The following is a 23,555-nucleotide window of genomic DNA, read 5'->3' on the forward strand; positions in this document are numbered from 1 at the left end:
TCTCATCAAATATTCAAACCTCAATTTTCCTTGTAAATCTTGTTCCCGACTCAGTGTGCAATATTATGGATGAGTTTCGGTTTGCTCTTTGCCATCTGCAAATTCAGTCCGCCCAGAACGTCGCTTCCTTGTGTAAACTATCGGTTCATCTGGTCATCTAGAGAAGGGCTCATCCCTAGAAGGCCCTTCCAGAAAGCTTAATTCCGTTCCAATCCCAAGCATTCGGCGGACCCTTCTGCCTGGGGCGACCGTGCCAATAGTACTGTTTGCGTGTTCCATTTGTAGCTTTGGCTAAGCGAAGCTATAATTGAGTTGGTTTGGATGACAGTAATCGATTCCAGTGCAGGAAATAATTGAGTTCGTCCAGGCTACTACGCGACGACGATATCACAAGACGCAAGCCAGGTTTACCTATCTAAAAGCTACAATAAGTAATGAAACCGTCACGAAGACGACGAAGATGTTGTGATGTTGATACAAAGTGCCAGCTAGCCAGAGTGGGTGATCCGTGGGGATCTAACATCAGCCAGGTTGGCCGACCACGGAACTGGACAGAGGTAATTACCAGCTCTAATTGGAAATTCTCACTGAACGAGTTGAAATCGTAGGAAGCTAGAACTGAAAAAAAATGTTTATAAAAAGAAGATGGATTTTCCTAAGGGCCATCCCTTTATTGAAGGGTCATTCTTGTTAAGTATAGGTATTAGCACTCAATCTGTTAGCGAGAATAAAAAGAAATACCTACACAAAAAATTCGTTCAAAGTTTGCTAGGATTTAAAAATTACAAAAAAATGAGTCATTGAAAACGTTATTCTTTCAATGATTTGTATGAATGTGCTAAGTCCTCGTTACAGTTGGCGTTTTTGAAAAACTTATCCGGTACAACTGTGTTCGATGTTCACTCTTGGGCTCGAACTCGCGGACATCTGCTCAGGAGGCAACAGACTTGCCAACTGAGCTATATCAGAAGCCCAAAGACTGACTGATAATCCTAGAGTCCTGAGCTTACTGCTCAAATTGATTTTCAATTAAAAATATTCAAAAAAAATTGTGTCATTTGAGTCTTATGATCTAGAACAAATAGCAATAAGAGGTTTAGTAGAAACTTTTTTTTAAATTGACGGAGCATTGGAATAAAGTTTCAAATTAGCGTCCTAATTTTTCATCAACCTTTCATGAATAATGTTTTTTTCAAACTACCTCCAAAACGCATGTTAATTTTGAAAACATTTCAACATGAAAGCTTAGCTCAGTTTTTGCATTTGAATTAAAAACGATCATTTCAAAGAATCAGAATTTTAAATACTATTTTTCATAAAGGGTTAGAAAAATGTAGGTTCTGAAAACTAAAATTCAAATTAAAAGTTTAACGGCCATTTCAAACTGTTATCAACATTTACTATACGAGATTTGCATGGAAATTCAATAAAAATCATTTTAACATGCTTTAAATCTTATAAAAAATACTAGAAATCCGAAATGCAAGTGCACATATAAACAGGTATACATTTGTTTCATTTCAATTTCAAAAAATAAAGTTATTTCAAACATCACAATCTTGTTATTTTTTAAACAGATTTGTATTGTAATCTAAATTTTATTATTTTGAAATCATGGATCACTTTTAAAAAGGGTGTATTTAAATTTCAATTAAACGATAAGTTTAAAGCAAATCGATATTTTTTGTCAGTGCTACCAGAAATATATTTGTGCCTTTTCCCAACCAAAATTTTTATTATTTTTGGTCGAAATTTGACTATTTTCACAATATATTTTTCTGCGTGATCTGACACTGATGGATCATATCCGATGCATATTGTCAATTGCATGAATTTTTAGACTATTGAGAGAATCTGATTTGACAGGTAACAATTCCGCACTCACTAACACCATCACATTCTGATCGGTACTGAACCGATCAGGAATTCAAATTGATTTCTGTTTGTAATGTGTCCTTTTTATGTTCACTTGACACTTTAATCAATTTGTTCGCAAACACCATTATCTGTGCACGTACCTTAGAATAAGCATAACTCTCTCGCAACATAACAACTTTCACCGAGAGAGTCTCACACAATAGTATGTAAGCCATTTTAGATATAAGTTTAGAATAGAATCTAGAGTTGAATTGAACGCACGGCATTTTAATTCGTTCCCAATAAATTAGTTAAAGTCCAATCAAGCGACTTCTTAAATAGTTCCGAAAATTGGGAAAAGTATTTGGTGGCAACAACTATCGATTGCATAGTGTGTGGTGCTATCTCGCAAGCGGAACCCGAACCCGAATAGTGCAAACAAAATCTCCCCCAAGCGGGTGATCAGCTGTTCTGCCAGCAAGAGTCGGCGACTTACCCCGGATTCCTGTGTTGGTTGATGCCGTCGACTGGAGACGGGAAGAAATCCCTCGAAATCCGAACCCCCCCATCGGCCGAGCCCGAACATTTGGTCCTTCGAGCCGGATTCGAGGACAGGAAGCTCATCTGGACCAGCAGAGGAAACATCATTCGCAATCTTCCGGGAGCGCAGTAGCAGCTGTGGTTTGTAAAACATCAACGATAAGGTAGGCCATTTTGTGGTATACTAACTCTGAATAAATATTCTGGCCTGTTATCAATCAGCCAACGAATGAAACACACATTTTACTTTGCAATCGAGTGCAAACAGCAGCAATCAGCGAAATCGAGTTAGGTGCGATTAATTGTGGAATCACAACAAACGACCAAATTACATTGCAGTACAAACATTTTGCAACACAGTACAGCGCAAAAGTTTTGCAACAAGTAAAAATTAAATAACTTTTTTTTTACAAAATTGCATTTTTTGACTAAAAGTCAGTTCTACGGCGAATTGCAAGTGCATCAAGGATGGTGCATTCTACAGTGTCGTTCAAAAACACATCGACACTTACAAATTTGAAAGTTTTTTGGAAAAATTGGAATTCTTTCCCAGTGGTCACTGAGACACTGAAACATTGCTGAGACGCGTTGGGGAAAGTTGCTAGACAACAGTATCGTGCAAAAGTATAGCGACACTTCAAAAATCGGATTTTTGGGAAAAAATCTAATCGCTTTCGGAGTTCATTTTGAAGCGATTGTAACATTACTGGGTGGCATTAATACAAGTTGCTGATAACAGTACCGGTCAAACCAATAGCAACTCATACGAAATAAAAATAAATTGAAAATATTTATTTATAAAAAATCATCCGAAAGTCAATCATTGGTGACATTTACGGTCGTTTTGGTGTTTTTGAGTGTGATTTGAGTGGTGTTGAGTGATGGCTAGCAAGGCGGAGAAAAAGTTAGCAGCGGACCTTCTGACGAGACGACGAGCGTGTGCCGAACGAGATGTGGTGGAGAAGTTTGTAGCGGATTTCACTTATGAACGAGATTGTTGCCAGGTTGCGGTACGTTTGGAGGCGCTCAACAAGTGCAACGAGTTGTTCCTGAACGTGCAGAACGACATCGAAATGGGCGATAGCGAAGAACGGTTTGAAACACACCTGGAATTCCGTGCTGATTTTGAGGATCGATTCTGCAGGGCGAAGGGTTTTTTGCTGTCTAAACTGGAGAGTAGGGAGCATCCGTTGAGTTCGACGATCATCCACGCATCGGCTTCTCATAGCATGTCTTCCAGCTTTCATCATCGGCTGCCGAAAATCGATCTTCCGAAATTTAGTGGAGATGAATCGCGCTGGATCTCGTTTCGTGACAACTTTCTCTCGATGATTCACTGCAACGAGGATATACCGATCGTCAACAAGCTGCAGTACCTGTTACAGTCCCTCGAAGGAGAAGCCAAGAAACCATTCGAGTCGGTGGATATCCAAGCCGACAATTATTCGTCGACGTGGGACGCGCTTAAGAAGCGTTACGATAACAAGCGATTTCTCAGAAAGGAGCTGTTCCGAGGCCTGTATAACCTTCCACCGATACAGCATGAGTCCGCACAAGACCTCAACACACTGGTTGATGATTTCCAGCGACACGTTAAGGCTCTGGGAAAACTAGGGGAACCGATCGAGCATTGGGACACTCCACTTATCTTCATCTTAACGAACAAGTTGGACTCAGCAACGATTCGCGCATGGGAGCAGGATACTCGACAGAAAGAAGAAGTGAAGTACGACGAGCTCATCGAGTTTCTCGTCCACCAAGTCCGAATGTTGAAATCCGTGGACAGCGATCTCCAACATCGTTCCTCAGTGCCCACCATTTCCAAGGTGGCCGGACAAATCCCGAAGAAACCAGTTCCCATCCGATCCGTCGTGAACACAGCTACTTCCGAAACTCAATCCAGCACTTCGCCATGCCACTGTTGCCTGAGACAACATCCATTGCACCAATGTCCAGCATTTCAGCACCTGTCAAGCTCCCAACGGCGAGAGCTTGTGACACAGCACAGCCTTTGCTGGAATTGCTTCCGCGCGAACCACCAGGCAAGATCCTGTAAATCCAAGTTCCTGTGTAGGATTTGCCAAGCGAAGCACCATACTATGTTGCACCACCAAGCAGCACCACCGAACGAGTCCTCATCCGAGGGATCACAAGCCACACAAGCGAATCCAGGCCCCAGTAGATTGCTTAGCCCACCAACAATAAATCTTCCCGTGCATTCAGATTCAACCGTTCTCTTGGAGACAGTCTCTCTGTTAGTTGTCGACCTATACGGCAGAAAGATTCCAGCACGAGCTCTTTTAGATTCCGCAGCAATGTCCAACTTTATCACCAGGAAGCTGGCGAACGAGCTCGCCACCCGACAAACACCCGTGGACATCGCAGTTGCCGGAATTGGAGAGTCAGTCAAGCGCATCAGGAACAAATTAGCTGCCAAAATCGTATCCAGGAACAGCGACTTCTCCACCACACTCGATTTCCTCGTCATGAAGAAGCCAACCTCTCATCTTCCCACATCCCCGATCGATACAACTGCCTGGAAAATGCCAAAGGTTTCATTGACGGATCCTCAGTTCAACGTTCCAGCAACAATCGACATGATCATCGGTGGAGAATGTTACCATGAATTCCACACAGGTGTACGTCATTCCCTTGGTAACGGTTTACCGTTTTTGGTGGACACCCTCTTTGGCTGGACAGTTTCCGGCAAAGTGGATTCCAGCTCCACCACCGCACCGCGAGCGTGCTTCCTCTCCACCGTTGATCAAACCCGAGAAACGATCCCTGGGGAGTTCCGGCCAATGGAAACCGCCGATGGGAGCCTGAGAATGGAAGCTGAACCCTCCACCACTCAAATCCACAATAAAGGATGCATCGCCCGCCATTCCCGGTCCAATAATCCCAAAACCACCCTTGGAGATTCGAACACGAAGGCCACACAACGAAACTCCACCAGAAATGCACACCACAAAATCCCTGGAAGTCACGCTCAACCCGGAAAAAAGCACGACATGGATCCTGTTGACGACAATCCACACTGCTATCGGCCACACCACCCGGTGCTCAAGGAAGCCAGCAAAACCACCAATGAACGCGTGGTATTCGACGCATCCTGTGAGCCCAATTCAGGGTACGCGCTCAACGATACGCTGCTCGTCGGTCCCGTCGCTCAACAAAGTCAACTGTCTAACACTCCTTCAAGCGCCGCTAAGGTCAACGACGAAGGAGAAGACGCTGCCTGTAGATCCTGCTGCTACGTTGTCCCTTTGGTCGAGCAGCCGTCTGTTACCTGTCTGGAGTTATGCGCACCTGTTCTGCCAGAGGAGGATACTGATGGGCTCAGTAGGAGACGCGTTCCGGAAGTGCACATCGCAGCTAGCGAACTGTCCAGGAATCTACATTCCTCCAACTTCCCCGAAAACCCTAGTTGGTATTACGACCACGCATGGCAATCCTCATCCTTGGAAAGCTGGCCTTATTCCACCACCTCGCTGCCACTAGGTCGCTGTACAAGGCTTCATCCAGGTCGAGATGGAGTCATTCAGCCAGCCAACCGAGATTGTCATCTTACTCACCGCCAGCAGTCAACAGGTCAACGCGACAACCCCGACAACTAGAAAGCTACAAAGACCGGTAGAGCACGCCGAACGTGCTCAACGCGCTAATGGAGCGCTAACAGGTGATTAGCGTTCCTATCATTCCATCCATATCGTTCGATCTACCGGGTCTTTGTTGCTTACAGTTCCTTAGACGTCCTATTGTACCCCGCCATCATCGAGATCTTTCTACAAAGACCGGCAGAGCACGCCGAATGTGACTCACTGCGCATGTCGAGCGCTAATAGGTGATTAGCGTTCCAAACTGTCACATTTTCTCGTTCGATCTACCGGTTCTTTGTCGATTGCAGATCCTTTCCAACACTATTTTTATATCGTCACCGAGATTCATCGCCATGCACCTAGCCACAAGTCCGAAGCAGAATCTTCTAAGACCGGTAGAGCACGCCGAACGTTGCTCAACGCGCTAACGGAGCGCTAATAGGTGATTAGCGTTCCTATCATTTTTCTCCTATCGTTCCATCTACCGGGTCTTTTGTTGATTCCAGATCACCAACTATCGTACATCGTCGCAGCATTTCATGGGCCACCATCGAGAACGGCCAACAACATCGGTATCAACAGCAGAGTCTTCAAAGATCGGTAGAGCACGCCGAACGTTGCTCAACGCGCTTAAAGGGCGCTAACAGGTGATTAGCGTTCCTATAACCTTATCCTCCGTTGTTCGTTCTACCGGATCTCTTGTCGTTCACAGATTCTGCACCAGTGCCGATGTTGCGACTAAGTTCTTCGATGTGCGACGTGTCAACCGTATCTTCTGGTCCAACCGAATGAGTTTTCAGCCGAGTGATCACCCGGGTCCCATTATCAATCCCTAGTTCCGACGCTGAGACGAAGCAGTTTCCTCGATGAGCAACATACCAGCCGTGCCTTCGAATCCAGCTGAAGAAGCATGCAGCAACCCGTTGGGCATATGGGTTATTGAAACGATCGCCAGCAGTTTCAAGGTGGCCGGAATGATCGGTACTGAACCGATCAGGAATTCAAATTGATTGTTGTTTGTAATGTGTCCTTTTTATGTTCACTTGACACTTTAATCAATTTGTTCGCAAACACCATTATCTGTGCACGTACCTTAGAATAAGCATAACTCTCTCGCAACATAACAACTTTCACCGAGAGAGTCTCACACAATAGTATGTAAGCCATTTTAGATATAAGTTTAGAATAGAATCTAGAGTTGAATTGAACGCACGGCATTTTAATTCGTTCCCAATAAATTAGTTAAAGTCCAATCAAGCGACTTCTTAAATAGTTCCGAAAATTGGGAAAAGTATTTGGTGGCAACAACTATCGATTGCATAGTGTGTGGTGCTATCTCGCAAGCAGAACCCGAACCCGAATAGTGCAAACAAAATCTCCCCCCAAGCGGGTGATCAGCTGTTCTGCCAGCAAGAGTCGGCGACTTACCCCGGATTCCTGTGTTGGTTGATGCCGTCGACTGGAGACGGGAAGAAATCCCTCGAAATCCGAACCCCCCCATCGGCCGAGCCCGAACATTTGATCCGGCTCGAATGACATGTGCTAAAAGTTGAAAAGGGACTATATGAAAAAAGGACCAACATCAGAGTTCAGTTACTTCAAATTATTTCTACCAAAAAATCAACTACCATACGCACCGTTGCCGTCTTCAACAAACTGCGCAGATTGCACCTTTTTAGACCCCCGTGCAAATAATTTGCGCGCAGTAAAATCTGCTCACAGACCTATACATAGACAATGACACATATCGATATTCTTTAAATCTTTGGATAAAATTGAATAAAAAACAATTGCGACTGGTGTGTCAGTAAAAATGGTCAGTGAATCCATAATGTTTTGGCTAATTTTTCAGTAATTCGAAAAACGCCCGATTTATTTGTTCCACTTACATTCTTGTACCCGAATGTACAGAATGCATTCTGTTTTCTGTTCGTTTCTTTTCATTTGTTGATCGGTCAATTTTCGTTATTAAACTCCTTGGTTCGCATTTCGTAATAATTTTCGCCAAAACAATAACGATTATGCCGTTTGGAAATGTGATTCGAAAAACAGAAGCGAGCAACGGCTGATTTGAAAAACTGACACGGGTTGTCTATGTGTGCGTCAGTGCGAAAATATTTCTGCGTGGAAATTATTTGCACAGGAGTCTAAATAGGTGCAATTTCCGCAATATATACATTTCATCATTCAATATTGAAAGTCTGCAAAATCTGGGCACTTTTAGCAAAAATCTGGGCAAAATCTGTGTCTGACCAATATCTGGACGAAGGGTTAAAAGTCTGTGTTTTAAAGACAAATCTGGGCACCTGGCAACCTAGAGCAGAAGTGATATCGATTAATATCGATATTAAGGGGGAGGGGGGGGGGGGGGGGGGGTAGGGTCTAACACTTTAAAAAAATCGATTTTTTTATTTTTTAATTTTCTTATTGGAAAACATTTCAAGAATGTTGTGTCAAATTTTCAAGTCAATTGAAGCAAAACTGTAGAAGTTATAGGCCTTTATCTCCTCCTATCTAATACTGCAAGAAAGCAAGAGCAGAAACTTCAAACGCGTTTTTCTCGAAAGCACATTTTTAAAGTCCGTGGACATCGTCATTTGAAAACTACTTATCCGATTCTTTTCAAATTCGGAACATATTTTCTACATATAAAATACCAGACCCCAACGTTTTTCTTTTTCGATTTTTTTTTACTTTGGGGAGATTTTACAGGTGAAAAATGGCGGATTTTTAAGTGAAAAATCGTAGTTTTTACTTCAAACAGCCACAAAAATTTCATAAAAATATTTTTAAGTTAAATAAAAACGTTGGGGTCCAGAAAAACATCTACTTAACATATTTTGCTATGATTTTTTGACTTCAGATGATTCTGTGCTGAGATACAGTGTCCACCGCAAATCCTGTTTTCTAAAAGGCATCCTCGAAAGTGCTCCGTCACCGGCTAATTTTTCAATATTTTTCTACGAAAAAATTAATAAATGTTCTTTTAACAATGCTTTGTATAATGCAAAATATTTGAAAACATTTGTTTAAACGATAGCTCTAGAAAAAAATCGTGAAAATGGTGTTTTTTTATAGCCGTTAGACCTTACCCCCCCCCTTAATTGTTTTGGTCTTCATACCATCAAAACAAAATAAGTTTGGAACTAATAGTCCGATTTATGAAAATCTTGCGGAACAGGATAAGTATCTCAAATCATTTATTTCTCTTTTTTTTCTCTTTTTAGCCACGGTAAACATTTCCATTATACAGGATTAATCATATAGCATGGAAACATAGTTATCTTCGAACCGTGACGTTTTTTCCCAGTCGTTCTATCTCGAAATCTTGAGTAGGAATTCGATTCTTCGTGGGGCTCACTCAGCAATGGTTAAGTGTAAGTTTTGTTTGTATCGTATAAAGTAAAATCGTATCGTATAAAGAAAAGTATGTATTACGTATTAAGAATGTTTGAGAATAAAATGTCTTTTTAAAAATCATTGATACTTTTATTCAAGAAAGAAAGTCCTTCGGAAAATAGCTCCTGTCGATATCTAAAGTATCTACCCTTTCATTCATGAGTAAAAGAAATGAGGTCCCGAGTGGTGTTTTTCGGTTGAAATGTTCAATATAACAGAACGTCTAAGATTTCATCGACCTATTCACTTATATTTCAGAAAAATCGTAACATTGAGTACAAATTGATAGAGTACAGTTATATAGGTCAATTTGTTAGAAGGAATTGTTAGGAGTTAGTTTAAAAATTTCTTTATAATGGCAATGAAAACTATGTTTCGAGAAGTCCTAGTAAAGTTCTGGAGGACAAGATTATTGAAGGTAGCGTTTTCTGTGTTAATAAATTTATGTTATTTTTTAAAAAAATATTCTACGAAATAATGTAATTGAAAACCTGGATACAAAAACCCAAATTTTCTAAATGTAACACACACATCACAAAATAAGTTTGACGTTTCTAGCTACTAAAGACACAAAGCTAAACATTCAAATTCAAAGTTTACAAAACCCTCGTGAAACCAGACTCTTCAAATGCTGGAAAAAAAATAGATGCAACCGAATCGTTCAACCATATCAGCAAATTCGCATTTCTCACCATCAACATTCCAGCAAATGTACACAACTTTGCTTTACGAGTTGAAGCTAGCGCTGAAAAATAGATTAAGAGAAAAAAAAAACTAAGTCAAACCACGAAAAATAAAAAGGAAGTCGAATTTCCCCTCCCAAAAATTGCAAACCCAAACTCATTGGCGTTCCGCGATTCCAACCTATGGCAAGGTTAGGAAAGAAAAGTCAATTTCCACCGGGGCGCACAGAAATGAACGAATGGACTGACAGATGGTTTTCGGTTGGACCAATGCATTGGACGATACGCCGTCTTCTGCCCGGAGTATGATGATAAAAAATAACAACATTACGTGGTACGGGAAATACCGGGCGGTTTGGTCCATCCGGCCAATGTTTGCATTTTGTGGGGGATCGTATTTCTTTGAGATAAAAATACGAGTACATCTGTACGATTGATTCTATTTTTTTTTGTTTTAAGATGCTCGAAAAAAAACTATAGTGAATCGTCTCCCCCAAGTGAACACATGTTCCAAAGAAGTGAAACTTTCAAGTAACCGAAATCATTTCGATGCTGGAAAGCACTCCAAGTTTCCCCATTTTCCATGGGTCAGATCCAGCGATTTACTGAATGCAGTTGATTAAATCATCCACTTTCCAGCTGATGGAAAGTGATCCAGCTTGTGGTTTTTCATCGAGGATCAAGTTATCAACTGGTGTTCTGAAATGAAAAAAGTTGAAGGGATCCCCAAAATTAATAATATTGACTGTACAATTCTCGTGTATTTTGTACATTGTGTATTATTCTGTTCAAATGAGACACATTTCAGATATTTTTCTATCTAAACCTATTCTAAACCAAAAACGAGGCCGTAGTTAGCTTTCTACGCTCTTATTTAGATTGAATATTTAATCACTTAACTGTATTCTACAAAACCAAAAATCGGCCGCCGACCCTAACCTAGAGGATAGCGTTCAAGTCTTCCAAACCAGAGGTCATGAGATCGAATCCCGGTCACGGTTATACATACTTTCTGTGGGTCGGTGGTTTTAGCATTTGTAAGATGCTAGCTATCTTATCCTTGAAAGATGTACGCCTTAGAGTTAAGTAAATTCGATCCCTTCAAAGAAAACATGTAGTTTCACTGAAATCCTATATGTGTGTGTTCGTGTATAAACAAGATACTTATAATAACTCTAAATATTTGTTTCAAATTCTCTCTAGGGGTTGTTCAGATACTCTTACTTTCGGTCTTTTTCTGTTAAGATTCTTTCCAGTCTTTAATATGCTAATACAAGCAAGGGATAAGTAGTCATGGGAAATCTGCCATTTTTTTTTAAACGAACCCAAACACATACAAGATCTTAATGAAACTTGATTTTTTTCCTTTAAGAAATTCTTTATTACTTAACTCAAAGCGTACATTTTTCAGTGATATGATGGCTAGCATCTTACAAATGCTAAAACCACCAACCCACAGAAAGTGTACAATGTACCGGGAATCGATCTCATGACCGATGGCTTAGAAGACTTGAAGGCTATCCTTTACGCCATGAGCTGTGGCTAAGGCTAATTAAGGTTTCTGTTTACAGGCTCTTTTCAGGGAACATGAACGTAAACATGGAAACAGATTTTTTTTACTGACATTTACTTCCAAACGAACGAATAAAGTGTGTGCGAAGCCGAAGTGTATACTATGCATGGCCGTATGAACAAGGAGGTTAAGTGTCAATAAATGCAAAGTGCAATATTTTTCTCAAAACTCAGAACTTCAAATTATCAAAATATGGAAAATGCTGATGATTTCGAAAAACATTATTCAAATTTGATTTGAAATGCAAAACCAAATTAGAACCAGGATTTCAAGGCAGCTTTGCATTTCTAATTTCTTATGATTATTCAACTGAAAATCAATAATTCTGAACTGGCTACAGAATGCGAAATACGAAAATCGAAATACAATTTTGGTTAAGGAATTATGGAATCAGAACGTCTGAAATGGGCTTAATTTAACATAAAATTTAAAATTCAAACCTGCGTTCCTATGAAAAAGTGAGAATTTTTTTTTATTTTTTTTTCAAAATTTCGTAAAAAAATGGCATACGAAAAATGATAAAAACCTTTTTTTACTATTCTTTATGCATAGCAGGCAATAATGTCATAGGAAAAATTTTCTCAAAATATTGTGCTACAAAGATTATTTTATCTAATTTTCTGAAACCAGATCTCTAAATTGGTTTTTCAAGATCTGCTTTTTGGTCTGTTTTTAAAAGCTTTACTGATTCTTTAATTATGGCAAAATGTATGTTTTATAGGTATCATCATTTTCTCCTTTCAATGCGGAAATAGCTCACAAACTACTAAAGATACATTTTGAGTATATAAATAACGTCACATTTAACTCCATTTGTCTGGAAAAACTTTCAAGATTAAAGGGAGAGTCTCAAATTATTCGTACGCAAACAACTTCTTTTATACATGGTCTCTATTGCTTAATATAAACTCAATTTATGCCACAAAAAAAAACTAGTACGGAAGCTTCCTTTTCTTCTTCCTATCCGTTACTGCTGGAAGGAGGTAGGGATCCCATTTTATCGCAATCAAAAACTCTCACATATTAAATGAGTTTCATTGGTTGATAATGACTTAAGCAATACAAAAAACTTTGATATTAAGCCCCCTCCGTCCCACCCCTCTCCACACTGCATGGCATTAGGGTCATATCTCGTACTCATATACCTTCCCATGCCAAATACGATTCTATCTGCTTAATTACTTCTCCAGTTGTTCCAATAAAATTGAATTGGGGCTCCCTTCTCAATTCCTATGTATTCTCTGGAAGAAGTGTGGTGTCTCAAATAAGCATATAACCATTTCTCGTTTCCAAATGCCCTCCCATGCCAAATTTGGATCCATTTGCTCGATTAGTTCTCGAGTTATGCGAAAAAATTGTAAAGGACCACTGGAAGAAGGCAGTGGTACCAAATGTTCATGGAAACATTCCTCGGACTCAAATACCCTCCCAAGCAAAATTTAATTGCATTGGCTGGATAAGTTATCGAGTAATGAAAAAAATTGTATGGGAGCACCCTCCTCCCTTTAAATAACCATACTTTAGGAACAGAGGATTCTTAAAATATCATAGAAACATTTCTCGTTTTCAAAAACCTTCCCATGCCAAATTTGTTTTCCATTTGCTTGAATAGATTTTCAGTTATGCTGAACATTGTAAAGGATCTACCTCCCCCTTTCTATTTCTCCACTGGAAAGAGGGACGGGTATCAAATATTCATAGCAACATTCAACGTACCCAAATCCCCTCCCATGTGAAATTTGGTTCAATTTGCTTGATAATTTCTCTATAGTGAGCAGACAGACAGATAGACAGAAATCCATTTTTATATATAGATGTTTGAAATTCACAGTTCGGAATAATAGGAGACGCTCGAGCCTCATCATGAGAGATCATGGAGATCTCCTGCCTCATCATGAGTGACTTATGGATAATATAATTTCATTTAATTGATCGCCTGATAAAAAAAAATGGCTACTAAAGTAAACATAATCGAGGAGTTGCTTTTTAAGTTTATGTTGTTAATGATCTTAAATTAAGAAAAATAATTTCCTGGTATCTTAAAAAACGCTGACTAAATTCCAATTATAAACTCCTATTTTTATTGTGAGCCTACTTGGTTGAATAATTCTACTAAATCAAAGCAAAATGGGATATGGTACAGTAGAAGGAATCAATTTGGGGTCATTTGTGAATTTCTCAAACCCTTGGGTCTAAAACGCTTCGTCTTGGTCCGAAACTCATCTATGATTTTTAGCAGAATTTTTAAGTAACGTTTCCATGAGTAAATTTGGACTTTTAAGTTTGTATGGGAAAATTGAATATTTTGTACTAAAAAGTCAACGTCATTTTTGTGTCTTAAGTGGAACCGAGCCAGCTTATGGTTTTTGTGTAAATTTATGAATTTCCTAAAGAAAATTTTCGCTGAACAACTTTGTCGAAGCCCGTAACTTCGTATCTTGTTAGACAAAAAAGTTATTAGCTGTTTAACAGGGGAATGTTTTTACGCAATGATAAACAATAAATACAACTGACATCACTGCTGGATGCCTAGCGAGATATTGCAAAACTATTTTTCATGCAATACTTCGCGAGGCTCCAGCATTGATGTCAATTGAATTTATTGTTTATCATTGCGAAAAGACATACCTCTGTTAAACAGCTAATAACTTTGTTGTCTAACAAGATACGAAGTTACGGTCTTTGACAAAGTTGTTCAGCGGAAAATTTCCTTTAGAAAATTTATAAATTCACACAAAAATTGGCACATTAGCTGGCTCGGTTCCACATATGAAACAAAAATGATGTTGATTTTCCAATACAAAATATTCAATTTTCTCATACAAACATAAAAGTCCATATTTACTCATGTAAACGTTACTTAAAAATTCTGCTAAAAATCATGGATGAGCTTTGGACCAAGACGAAACGTTTCAGACCCCAGGGTTTGAGAAATTCAAAAAAGACCCCAAATTGACTAATGGTACAAGTAAGCCGTTGGGCAAACTTAAATGACAGCTCCATGTAAAATGAACATGACTCAATAAAAAAGGAATGTAAAACAATGATTTGTGAAAAAAAAAACATTTTTGATCACAGCACACTTTCAGGAAGCCTGTTCAACTTTACGTACATCAGCGACAATAACTGGCACAGTTTTCAATAGACAAAAAAATTAAACAGTAAAATTTGCATTTTTTCGCACTAACGCTCTAATGAATAAACTATCAAACAGATTATGCGTCGTAAAATGGAAGCCAACATCAAACGTGAACGGATTTATTTTTTAGACTTGCAATCAATACATTGACACCGACAGTTTACCGGGCTCCCCGGAATCGAACACAATACCCGACAGCTGCAATGTAATTTTCGAATAACATTCCCTTTTGGCATGGTCGCATCAAATACATCGATAGTTGATTGGTTGTAGTGCATATGCCAATCATAAATCACAGCGGATTTCGGCGGAAGTAAATTTTTCCGGCCTGGGATCCCATCGCCGCGCGCCGTTTGATGGATCTCAACAATACGTCCAGTAGCGGCAGAAATTGATTGACGCCACCACCCTCGCGGTATTCCGGGAGCCGAAACCACACGTAAACACTAGCGGATTTCAATAAAACACGGCTCATAAAATAGTTTAACGGCCATTTAACCTATTGGAACACTAACTGGTGCGGGATTGTTAGCTTAAAAATGAATTCACTGGGGTGGTTCAATGGGGGCAGCTTAATCTTATGCATATGAAAATGGAGACATTTTCTTTCTTTTATAAAGGGTGATACGGTCAAAATTTGGTCAAGGGAAAACGCGTGTAAATTGGTGAAATCCTTTTTTTTTAAATCAAAATAAATTTCTTTTTCAAGTTTAATTAGTATAAAATTCAGGAAAAATATTCAGTTAGGCTTCCGCTTTTCCAAATCCGAATTGCCGGGCCTTACGCTTAACCCCTGCCATCAGATTTTGTACAGTTACCTTGTCCACCTTCTTCGCCGCAGATAGCCAGTTTGCCTTGAACTGCTGCTTGTCCTTAGCAGTTTTTTTGAGCTTCTTTAGGTTCCGCTTGACAATAGCCCAGTATTTCTCAATTGGGCGGAGCTCTGGCGTGTTGGGAGGGTTCATGTCCTTGGGAATAACCTGCACGTTGTTGGCGGCGTACCACTCCACGGCCTTTCTACAGTAATGGCAAGATGCCAAATCCGGCCAAAACAGTACGGAACAACCGTGTTTCTTTCGGAAAGGCAGCATACGTTTATTCAAACACTCTATCACGTAAATTTCTTGGTTGACAGTCCCGAAAATTATGAGAATGCTGCTTTTCAAGCCACATATACTGATTGCTTGTCAAACCAGATATTTCTTCGCGAGTCACTACCTTCTTGTAAGTCGATAGTCGTTTTTCGGCTCGATGCACGGTTGTAGACGATACACCCAGCTTATTTGCGGCATCTCGGAGAGAGAGGTTAGGGTTTCGCTTGAAACTACCGGCAACTCTCTTTGTCGTCTCAGCGGCTTCCGGTTTTCGATTTCCCCCCGATCCAGACTTCCTGGCTGTCGACAAACGTTCCCCAAACACTTTAATTACATTTGTAACGATTGATTTGGCAACTTTTAGCGATTTTACCAGCTTTGCGTGCGAGTAGCTCTGATTTTCGCAATGCGCGTGCAAAATTTTGATACGCTGCCCTTCTTCCTTGGACGGCATTTGGACAACTGAAGAGTGAATTCAAAAATCAAAATATGAGCAACATTCTACACACACACACCTTCAAAATGAGGGGTGTTCAGGTTTTTTAAATGAAAAATTGAAAGAAATACGTCAAGTTGATATTGACCAAAATCATTACTTTCATTCAAAAATCATCTGGAGCTTTGTATATGACAGCAATAACGAAAAAACGAGAGATATATTTTGTGTGTTTGTGGTTCAAATTCACTGATTAAAATCTCGGTTTTCTGTACGTATTTCCAAAAATCTTCCCACAGCCAAAATTTGCCCTCGAAGCCCTGATTATTTTTTTCTGCAATTGGGGAGGAAATATTTGTAACATAAAATGTAAAATCAATTTGCTGAAATCCTGAGAATAACAAAAATTTCACAGATAACCATCTAAATTTTATCAAAGATGAGTTTCAATCCTTTATTGTTAATTTTTTTAAGCATTTCTTAACAGACTTTATAAATTAAAACTTAGTGCTACTGGGATAAGATTTTTAATGCTAGTTTAAGACAATATTTTAACGATAATAATTTTAATGGACTGGAAGTGAATGGACTGAATTTGTCAACGTTTGCTTTAACTTTTGAAATTAATTTTTTCGGCCTTATCGGTGGATGTTATGTTCCCGTAGTGAGAACATTTCATGAATTGAAAATTATAGATGGATAGAAGAAGATTAGAAGATAATCGTATAAAATTTCTTAAATCACTACCTAATTTTGCGCATGATAAGAGAAAAAGAATCATGAAAAGATCAGCTCAAACATTTGTTGCCTTGTCTTACTCTCATTTATTTCTAGTGACATCATTAATTTTTCTGAATCACCTTAACTATCTACGCACAGCTGATCTGTTCGTTCGGTTTTGGCTAGCACAAGTAAGGCACTCTTGTAAAAGCAAACCAACCAACTGGGAGCAATTTATTTTATGGAGTGCAAATCGATAGAATACATTTTAATAACTGAGCTTAACTGCCATTGGAGGGTTGGGGGAGCAAAAGAATAAACGTTGGAAAGCACCCGCACCGTTTGAAGTTTAGATTGCAGTCGCTGCTGGCTGGAGCAAACCTACCAAGTCCTAACTTGAATAACAAACTGCGGGTGCATGTGCCCCGTCAGCTTCAGATCAATGGAGGAAAATTGTAGAAATAACTGCATCTACATATGGAAGCCCGTGTGATGGATTCTGTTGGCGTACGAGGTGATGTTGATTGCATTTGTCCCGGATGTTGAAGGTTATTTTTTTGTAAATCAAACTCTCGGTGCCTGGGAGCGGTTGTTGTAACGTGAATTATTTGGAAGCAATAAAACATTTGAACGAAGTGTGAATGCAATGCGACCAAACGTTTCATTGAATCTGTAATTGAAATGGAAATCGATTAGAATTTAGAATGGGGGGATAATGTTTAATTCATTTTAAAAACAGTGCCAATTTTCATGTTCAATTAAATTTGTTCATCATAAATTTAAAACGAAGTTTGATTTCCGTATCGCTATAACAAAAAATCCATTTCGAATACATCACTTTAAAATTCAAGCTCTCATTCAATAAAGGATAAAAAATAAGAAAGTAAAAAAAACAGAATCATTTTGTAATTCGTTTGAATAAATTGATAAAATTGTCGGTAATACGTCGGTAGGTACCTACCACATTTTCATAATGTTGCCACTCACCTACCTACCATCATATTCTTCATACGATAAACGGAGAATATGAACAAACGCTTCAACGAAAAACGCCTTTGAGTATACTAGACATATGATGTCCATACCACTGTTCATAGCCGCCTGAATGGTGCGTGGTGTACCTAAGCGTTATGTATTCAAATGTTTGAACGTGTTTTCTTAAGGTTTTTTTTTCAAATGACATAAATAGAGAGAGTTTCACCATCATAAGCGCAGATTTTTAATGCTGCTATTTGTAAGTTTATGATTCAGCTTCCGGTGCACCGCTGTGGGGAATCGCATTGCTCCAGATATCACAGGCTGCTGCTAAGATTGTTTGATTCTGGGCAATGGAAAACGCTAAGATTGAGAAGGCTGTTGCTAGGAATATTTTCGGCTCGTTCAGATTGGGAAGGCTGTTGCTAATAATAATTTCGGATTGGATGAAGGATTTGCAGAAAATATGTAAAGCTTGGGAATGCAGATTTGAGATGAAGGATATTTGAAAAATAATATTTTATTTTTCAGAAAAACAAAAGTCGGTTGAATGTAGAGATGAAAGATATGCTAACAATAATTGAAATTTTATAGATTTGAAAAGCCTTTGCTTGAAATGAATTATAGAATAAAGATAAAGAATATTTGGAAAATAAAATCGATAAGTTGTGAGTGACAGACGTGTCTGAGTCAATCACTGAATTAAGATTCGTAAGAATCATAAAATCACGGCACGAATGTTAATACCATTTTCGGACCAGAGTTTTAAATAACAAAAACACTTAAAATTCTGAACAATGATGTACAAAGGTTTGATCACTTTACATTATCGAAACACGAATGCCAGGAAGATAGTAGTGTCACAAATATATCGGAATTGTACCTTTAACAGAATTTAGGTAGAACGGGACCTTCAACCGGTAGCATTGATATTTTAGAAAATTCATGTTAGAAGTTTTTCTCTTTTTTGCACAAGCTTTCAGAAATTTAGAATCTCCCAGTTGGAAAAAGAAGTATTCATAATTCATTTTACAGCCTTAATCGAAATAAAGACACGTTACATATGTACATTGTTCACCGTATACCAAGCAAAAGCAACGAGGTATTAAATAATGGAGTCACTACAGCAGCAGCTGAACACTCTCCATATTCGTGTTCAATCAATATATAAACAAATATTTCAGATCACTTCATTATCTCTCACTTTGAAAAATCTGTTTTTGCGTGCAGATGCCCTACGCTCCTTGACAATTTTTGCACTTTTTTCATCAGAGTACTGAAGGGTAAGATGCATACTCGTTGTACGCTTGAACATGTGTTCAACAAAAAAAACTTAAATGTATGGAGAAAATTACAAATTTTATCTAGGGTAGGGGCCCCTAAGACAACGGCTTAAGGAAGCTTTTTTCATTAGTTCTATATAACTGCCTTCCATGTTGTTTAAAAACTGCCATTAATTCATTGAACTAAAATTTCAATATTGTGTTATGAAATTATGCAAGGAATAGATAAATCCATTACGTACTTTTGAGCCAATTAATGATTTATTTTCCACATTCAAGTTCCCTCATTGTCGTACCAGGTCCTTACTTCCGTCGTACAAGGAGACCGAAGTTGTCTCAATTTATTCCACCCTCTTTAGGAATAAATTTAAAAAATTGCGGTTGCGGTTCATGCAATCGGCATTAGCTTACTTCAAATGGATCAACCGTGCAGGCTAATAGCAAATTTTCTCTCCTCAAGTAACCAGTCGCAATAAGCCATGAAACTAGGGTAGCTTTATTGAAAAAAGGTCTATCATTGCTTAGCTAATGCATCTGCAGGCAGCAAAATATTATACCTTCTATTGAATTCTACCGAAATTGTCTCAAACTATTCCTCCCTCATGAGGGATAGATTTGAATTTTTGCGGTTGCGGTTCATGCAAATGCTATTATTTACTTCGCACGGATCAACCGCGCAGAATAACTGCAAAGTACGAATAAGATCTCAGTCGCAATAAAATGGTCTTGCCAAGAAATTTCAAGGTAGCGTTATTGTAGCTAGGTACCATTGCTTGGCTAAGGCAATTGCAGGCAGCATAATATTAGACCTCACAAATTGAATCGACCCTGCAAATGTATTTTGTACCAACACACTCTTCAACGGACAGGGCTGCCATGCTCCAGGATTTGTCTGTAAAATAAGATTTTATAACATTCATACATAAATTTTCCACAAATTACAATGCAAAAATTTACACAGAAACTGCACATATTGAAAGAGCATAAACATTTTTAGTAGTTCTATATGTTTTTTCTACGTAATGAGACTGAATAGTAAGACATTTGAGGAGAAGGGGAATCACACTTGCGTTTTGTCAACATGTGTATTCTTATCCATGTGGGAACCCTGGCGAAGGATATCGAAACAAAGCAACGCCACGTTGATGCGTGTAATGCGCATTAGACTGGTTCAGCTCATCTATTCGTGTTTTTTAACGAGCGATAAAAGTTTTTGCAAAAAGGTTTTTTTTCGGAAATTGACGCTTCGTTATTCTAAAATTTTGTTAAACTTTTCGACTTTTTCCATTCAAACTGTAATATGTCAAAAACGACAAAACATCTTTTGTTGCAAATTCACTGAGAATTTATAAAAATGAAGCAAACATGAGTCAATTTTCAAAACTTATATGGTAGGAATCAGAATATAAGCAGGTTCGATTTTGTTGGATTTTGAACGACTTTATGTACAAATAATCATATTTATCGATTTTTTATCCCAACTTGTATTGAAATCCAAACCAGAGACTCATGAATTCTAATTTCAAAATTTTAATGATACATTTATCCAAATTTTCTGGCTATTTTGACTTTCAACGGAAATTAATCGCATTGTTTTTCCATGCATCGTTAAAATTAAATAGAAATTGGAGTTTTCTGTGCAGGAATTGAGATGTTTTCCTCGAGTAGTTATTGATTCCAATTCAAAGAATCTCTGAAAACTGGAGAAGTTTTAGTTTAAGTTTTCAAGGATTTCTCAGTGACCGTTCTGTAGAGCAAAGCGTTTGGTCGTATGTGAGATATTGCAGTTTGAATGAAAGAAGTTCAAACAGTCTTATTTTCATAGAATTGATGTGTCTTATGTATCGAATACTTAAGAAAATGTTTAATGTCATCAGATAATAAAACCAAAAAAAAAATCAAATCTCAAAATATAAAATTTTAAAGAAACAATGTCATTGGAGTTGAACGTTAAATACATATGTGTAAAGTATGAGATATTCTTGCGTTCACCCCAACGTCTATTAAATTATGCACTGTACTGGTAGTAAATGATTTGTAAAACACCAACCACTTAGCTAAAAAAGCCATCAATTCTTTGTTCATTTAAAACCATGCATTATAAGCAATGCTGAATACATTCAAGAAATTTTTTAATATAAATAGACTTTTTGCACTTATCTCCCAGCACACAAGTTCCTAGCTTGAATGAGTTCAAAATAAACAAAATTACTTGGAAATCAGTTATGTTCATTCTTTATGAGTCCGACTGTCAGCAAAAAATATTAAAAATGAACCGGTCTAATTCCAATTATTGCAAAACGGTTTCCTATGCTTGTCGCAAAATTAAGACGAATTATGGGGTCCGAGCGATTCGATTTCAATCGAAAATTAACAAATTTATAGAAATCATATAAGTCTGAGATCATTTTTCTAATTTTATTTAAACATTCTTCTGTTGGATTTTATGATTTTGATCGTTACAGGTATTGACAGGAAGCGTTTAAGCAAAGAAACACGTCGGAGGGATCACTAAGTTCGTCTTTCAATATGGCGGAGTACGCCAATAATTCATTTCACTTCGCGATTTCAAAATCAAATATCTCAAAAAATAGTTTTAAAAGTGACAAATTTGTGATAGAAAATAAACTCCCAGGCGTAAGTTTATCATGTGGAGTAGCTAATTAAGGTGGAAAGTGATTTTTCGGCTCTAAAACATGCATTCATGAATTAAGACGAATCAGAGGGATACGACGGAGGATGGTGCACCTACCCTACTTTGAATTTGGTTTAAGAAATATTCAAATCTGATTTTTGTAATGCAATACAGAAGATGAAGTCAGGACAGCAAATCCGGAACACAGGTTGCAATTGTGAGGCTTCCAGTGGCGAAAGCGGGCGGCTAAAGGTGCGATGGTCAGTTTTTCAGATAACTATCTCCCAGCGACCAGAGGTATGCTTTCGATGCTACACGGAGTACGGCTACAACTCTTTTACTGCAAGGGAGTAAACAAATGAGGATTACGCTGGAGGTGCGGAGAATCCGGTCACATAGCGGCTAGCTTCAGTAAGCCGGCAAAGTGTCTTATTTGCACTGGTGACCATGTACTGGCAACCAAAAGACGCTAGCAGCGATAACAAGGATATCGAAGTAACCCATATCAACCTCAACCACTGTTACGAAGCACAACAGCTTCGGCGACAGATGACGGTGGAAGAGAAGCTAGACATAGCGTTAGTAGCAGACCCCTATTAGAGAGCCCAGAATGGCACAAATTGGGTTAGCGATAGTGCCAATCTGGCACTAATATGGGTGACAGGAAAGTTTCCCTTACAAGAAGTGGTCACATCGAATGAGGAAGGCTCTGTGATTGATAGCCAAAGTCAATGGGATCTTCGTCTGTAGCTGTTACGCTCCACCGATGTGGACCTTGGAGGAATTTAGCTCTACGATGGATAAGACAGTCGAAGTGCTCACAGGTCGAAGACCCGTTATTATAGCGGGGGATGTCAATGCCTGGGCCCAGGAATGGGGTAGTTCCCTTACGAACGCCAGAGGACAGGGTCTATTTGAAGCACCTTGAGGACCTTGCAAACGTAGGACGTAGGACCTACCATAGAGAGGGGAGTGAGTCCATTATAGATATCCCATTTGCTAGTCCAAGATAGACAAGTAATTGGAGGGTTAGCAAGAACTACACTTATAGCGACAGCTTTGCGATCCGCTATCGTGTGGGTAAGAGTGCACAATCAGTCAGAGGAGAGGTAATGGCAGGTGAAAGACGCTGGAGGACAAAACAATTTGACCGGAATGTCTTTGTCGAGGTGTTGAAGTGGAAGCAAAACCTGTCTAACTTGGCGGCGGAAAACCTGACGAAAGTAATCACTCGTGCTTGTGACGCAGCAATGACGAAGAGAGCTAATAGTAAAAACCCCATCCACCAGTTTGTCGTGATTTTACGAATCTCAATTCAGAGATTCACTTAAACACGTCTGTCGCTCGCAAGAATAGATCAATGACTGACTTTGTTTTGATTGTTTGTCAAGTGCTGCCAAAATAGCCAATGTTTTCATATAAATTTATTTTATTTTATTCATCCACAGTGTTGCCGAATACAACTATTATTTTATTTTATTCCTAATTAAATTTGATTTATTTTCTGTATATTCTTCATCTTATCCCTACACAGTTCACATTGGTGAACTGAGGAAATCGCGAATTTGCGTGCCAGCTGCCTTCGCGCTAGGCGAAACATGAAGAGAGCACGAATTCAAACG

The 23,555-nt window shown here is 38.7% G+C and overlaps 2 protein-coding genes across 2 annotated transcripts in view; one reads left to right on the top strand and one right to left on the bottom strand.

Moving 5' to 3' along the window:
* The window catches only part of LOC129746986 (substance-P receptor-like), a 191,941-nt gene that overhangs the window by 122,259 nt on the left and 46,127 nt on the right, over nucleotides 1–23,555 (bottom strand). The window lies entirely within an intron of this gene.
* LOC129743030 (uncharacterized) lies at nucleotides 3,279–6,832 on the top strand. Its single transcript, XM_055734973.1, has 4 exons — nucleotides 3,279–5,827; nucleotides 6,140–6,241; nucleotides 6,503–6,643; nucleotides 6,709–6,832. Exons 1-4 carry the CDS (start codon nucleotides 3,279–3,281, stop codon nucleotides 6,830–6,832), a joined length of 2,916 nt encoding a protein of 971 aa, XP_055590948.1.

This window comes from Uranotaenia lowii, chromosome 2 (assembly GCF_029784155.1).
Source record: "Uranotaenia lowii strain MFRU-FL chromosome 2, ASM2978415v1, whole genome shotgun sequence".
Classification (NCBI taxonomy): domain Eukaryota; kingdom Metazoa; phylum Arthropoda; class Insecta; order Diptera; family Culicidae; genus Uranotaenia; species Uranotaenia lowii.

What these genes read in the sequence shown, in the direction of transcription:
- LOC129743030 (XM_055734973.1), top strand. Translation starts at nt 3,279, where the DNA reads ATGGCTAGCAAGGCGGAGAAAAAGTTAGCAGCGGACCTTCTGACGAGA. An exon ending in CGCATGTCGAGCGCTAATAG is followed by an intron (nt 6,242 to 6,502) that starts GTGATTAGCGTT and finishes TGTTGATTCCAG; the next exon opens with ATCACCAACTATCGTACATC. An exon ending in CGCTTAAAGGGCGCTAACAG is followed by an intron (nt 6,644 to 6,708) that starts GTGATTAGCGTT and finishes TGTCGTTCACAG; the next exon opens with ATTCTGCACCAGTGCCGATG.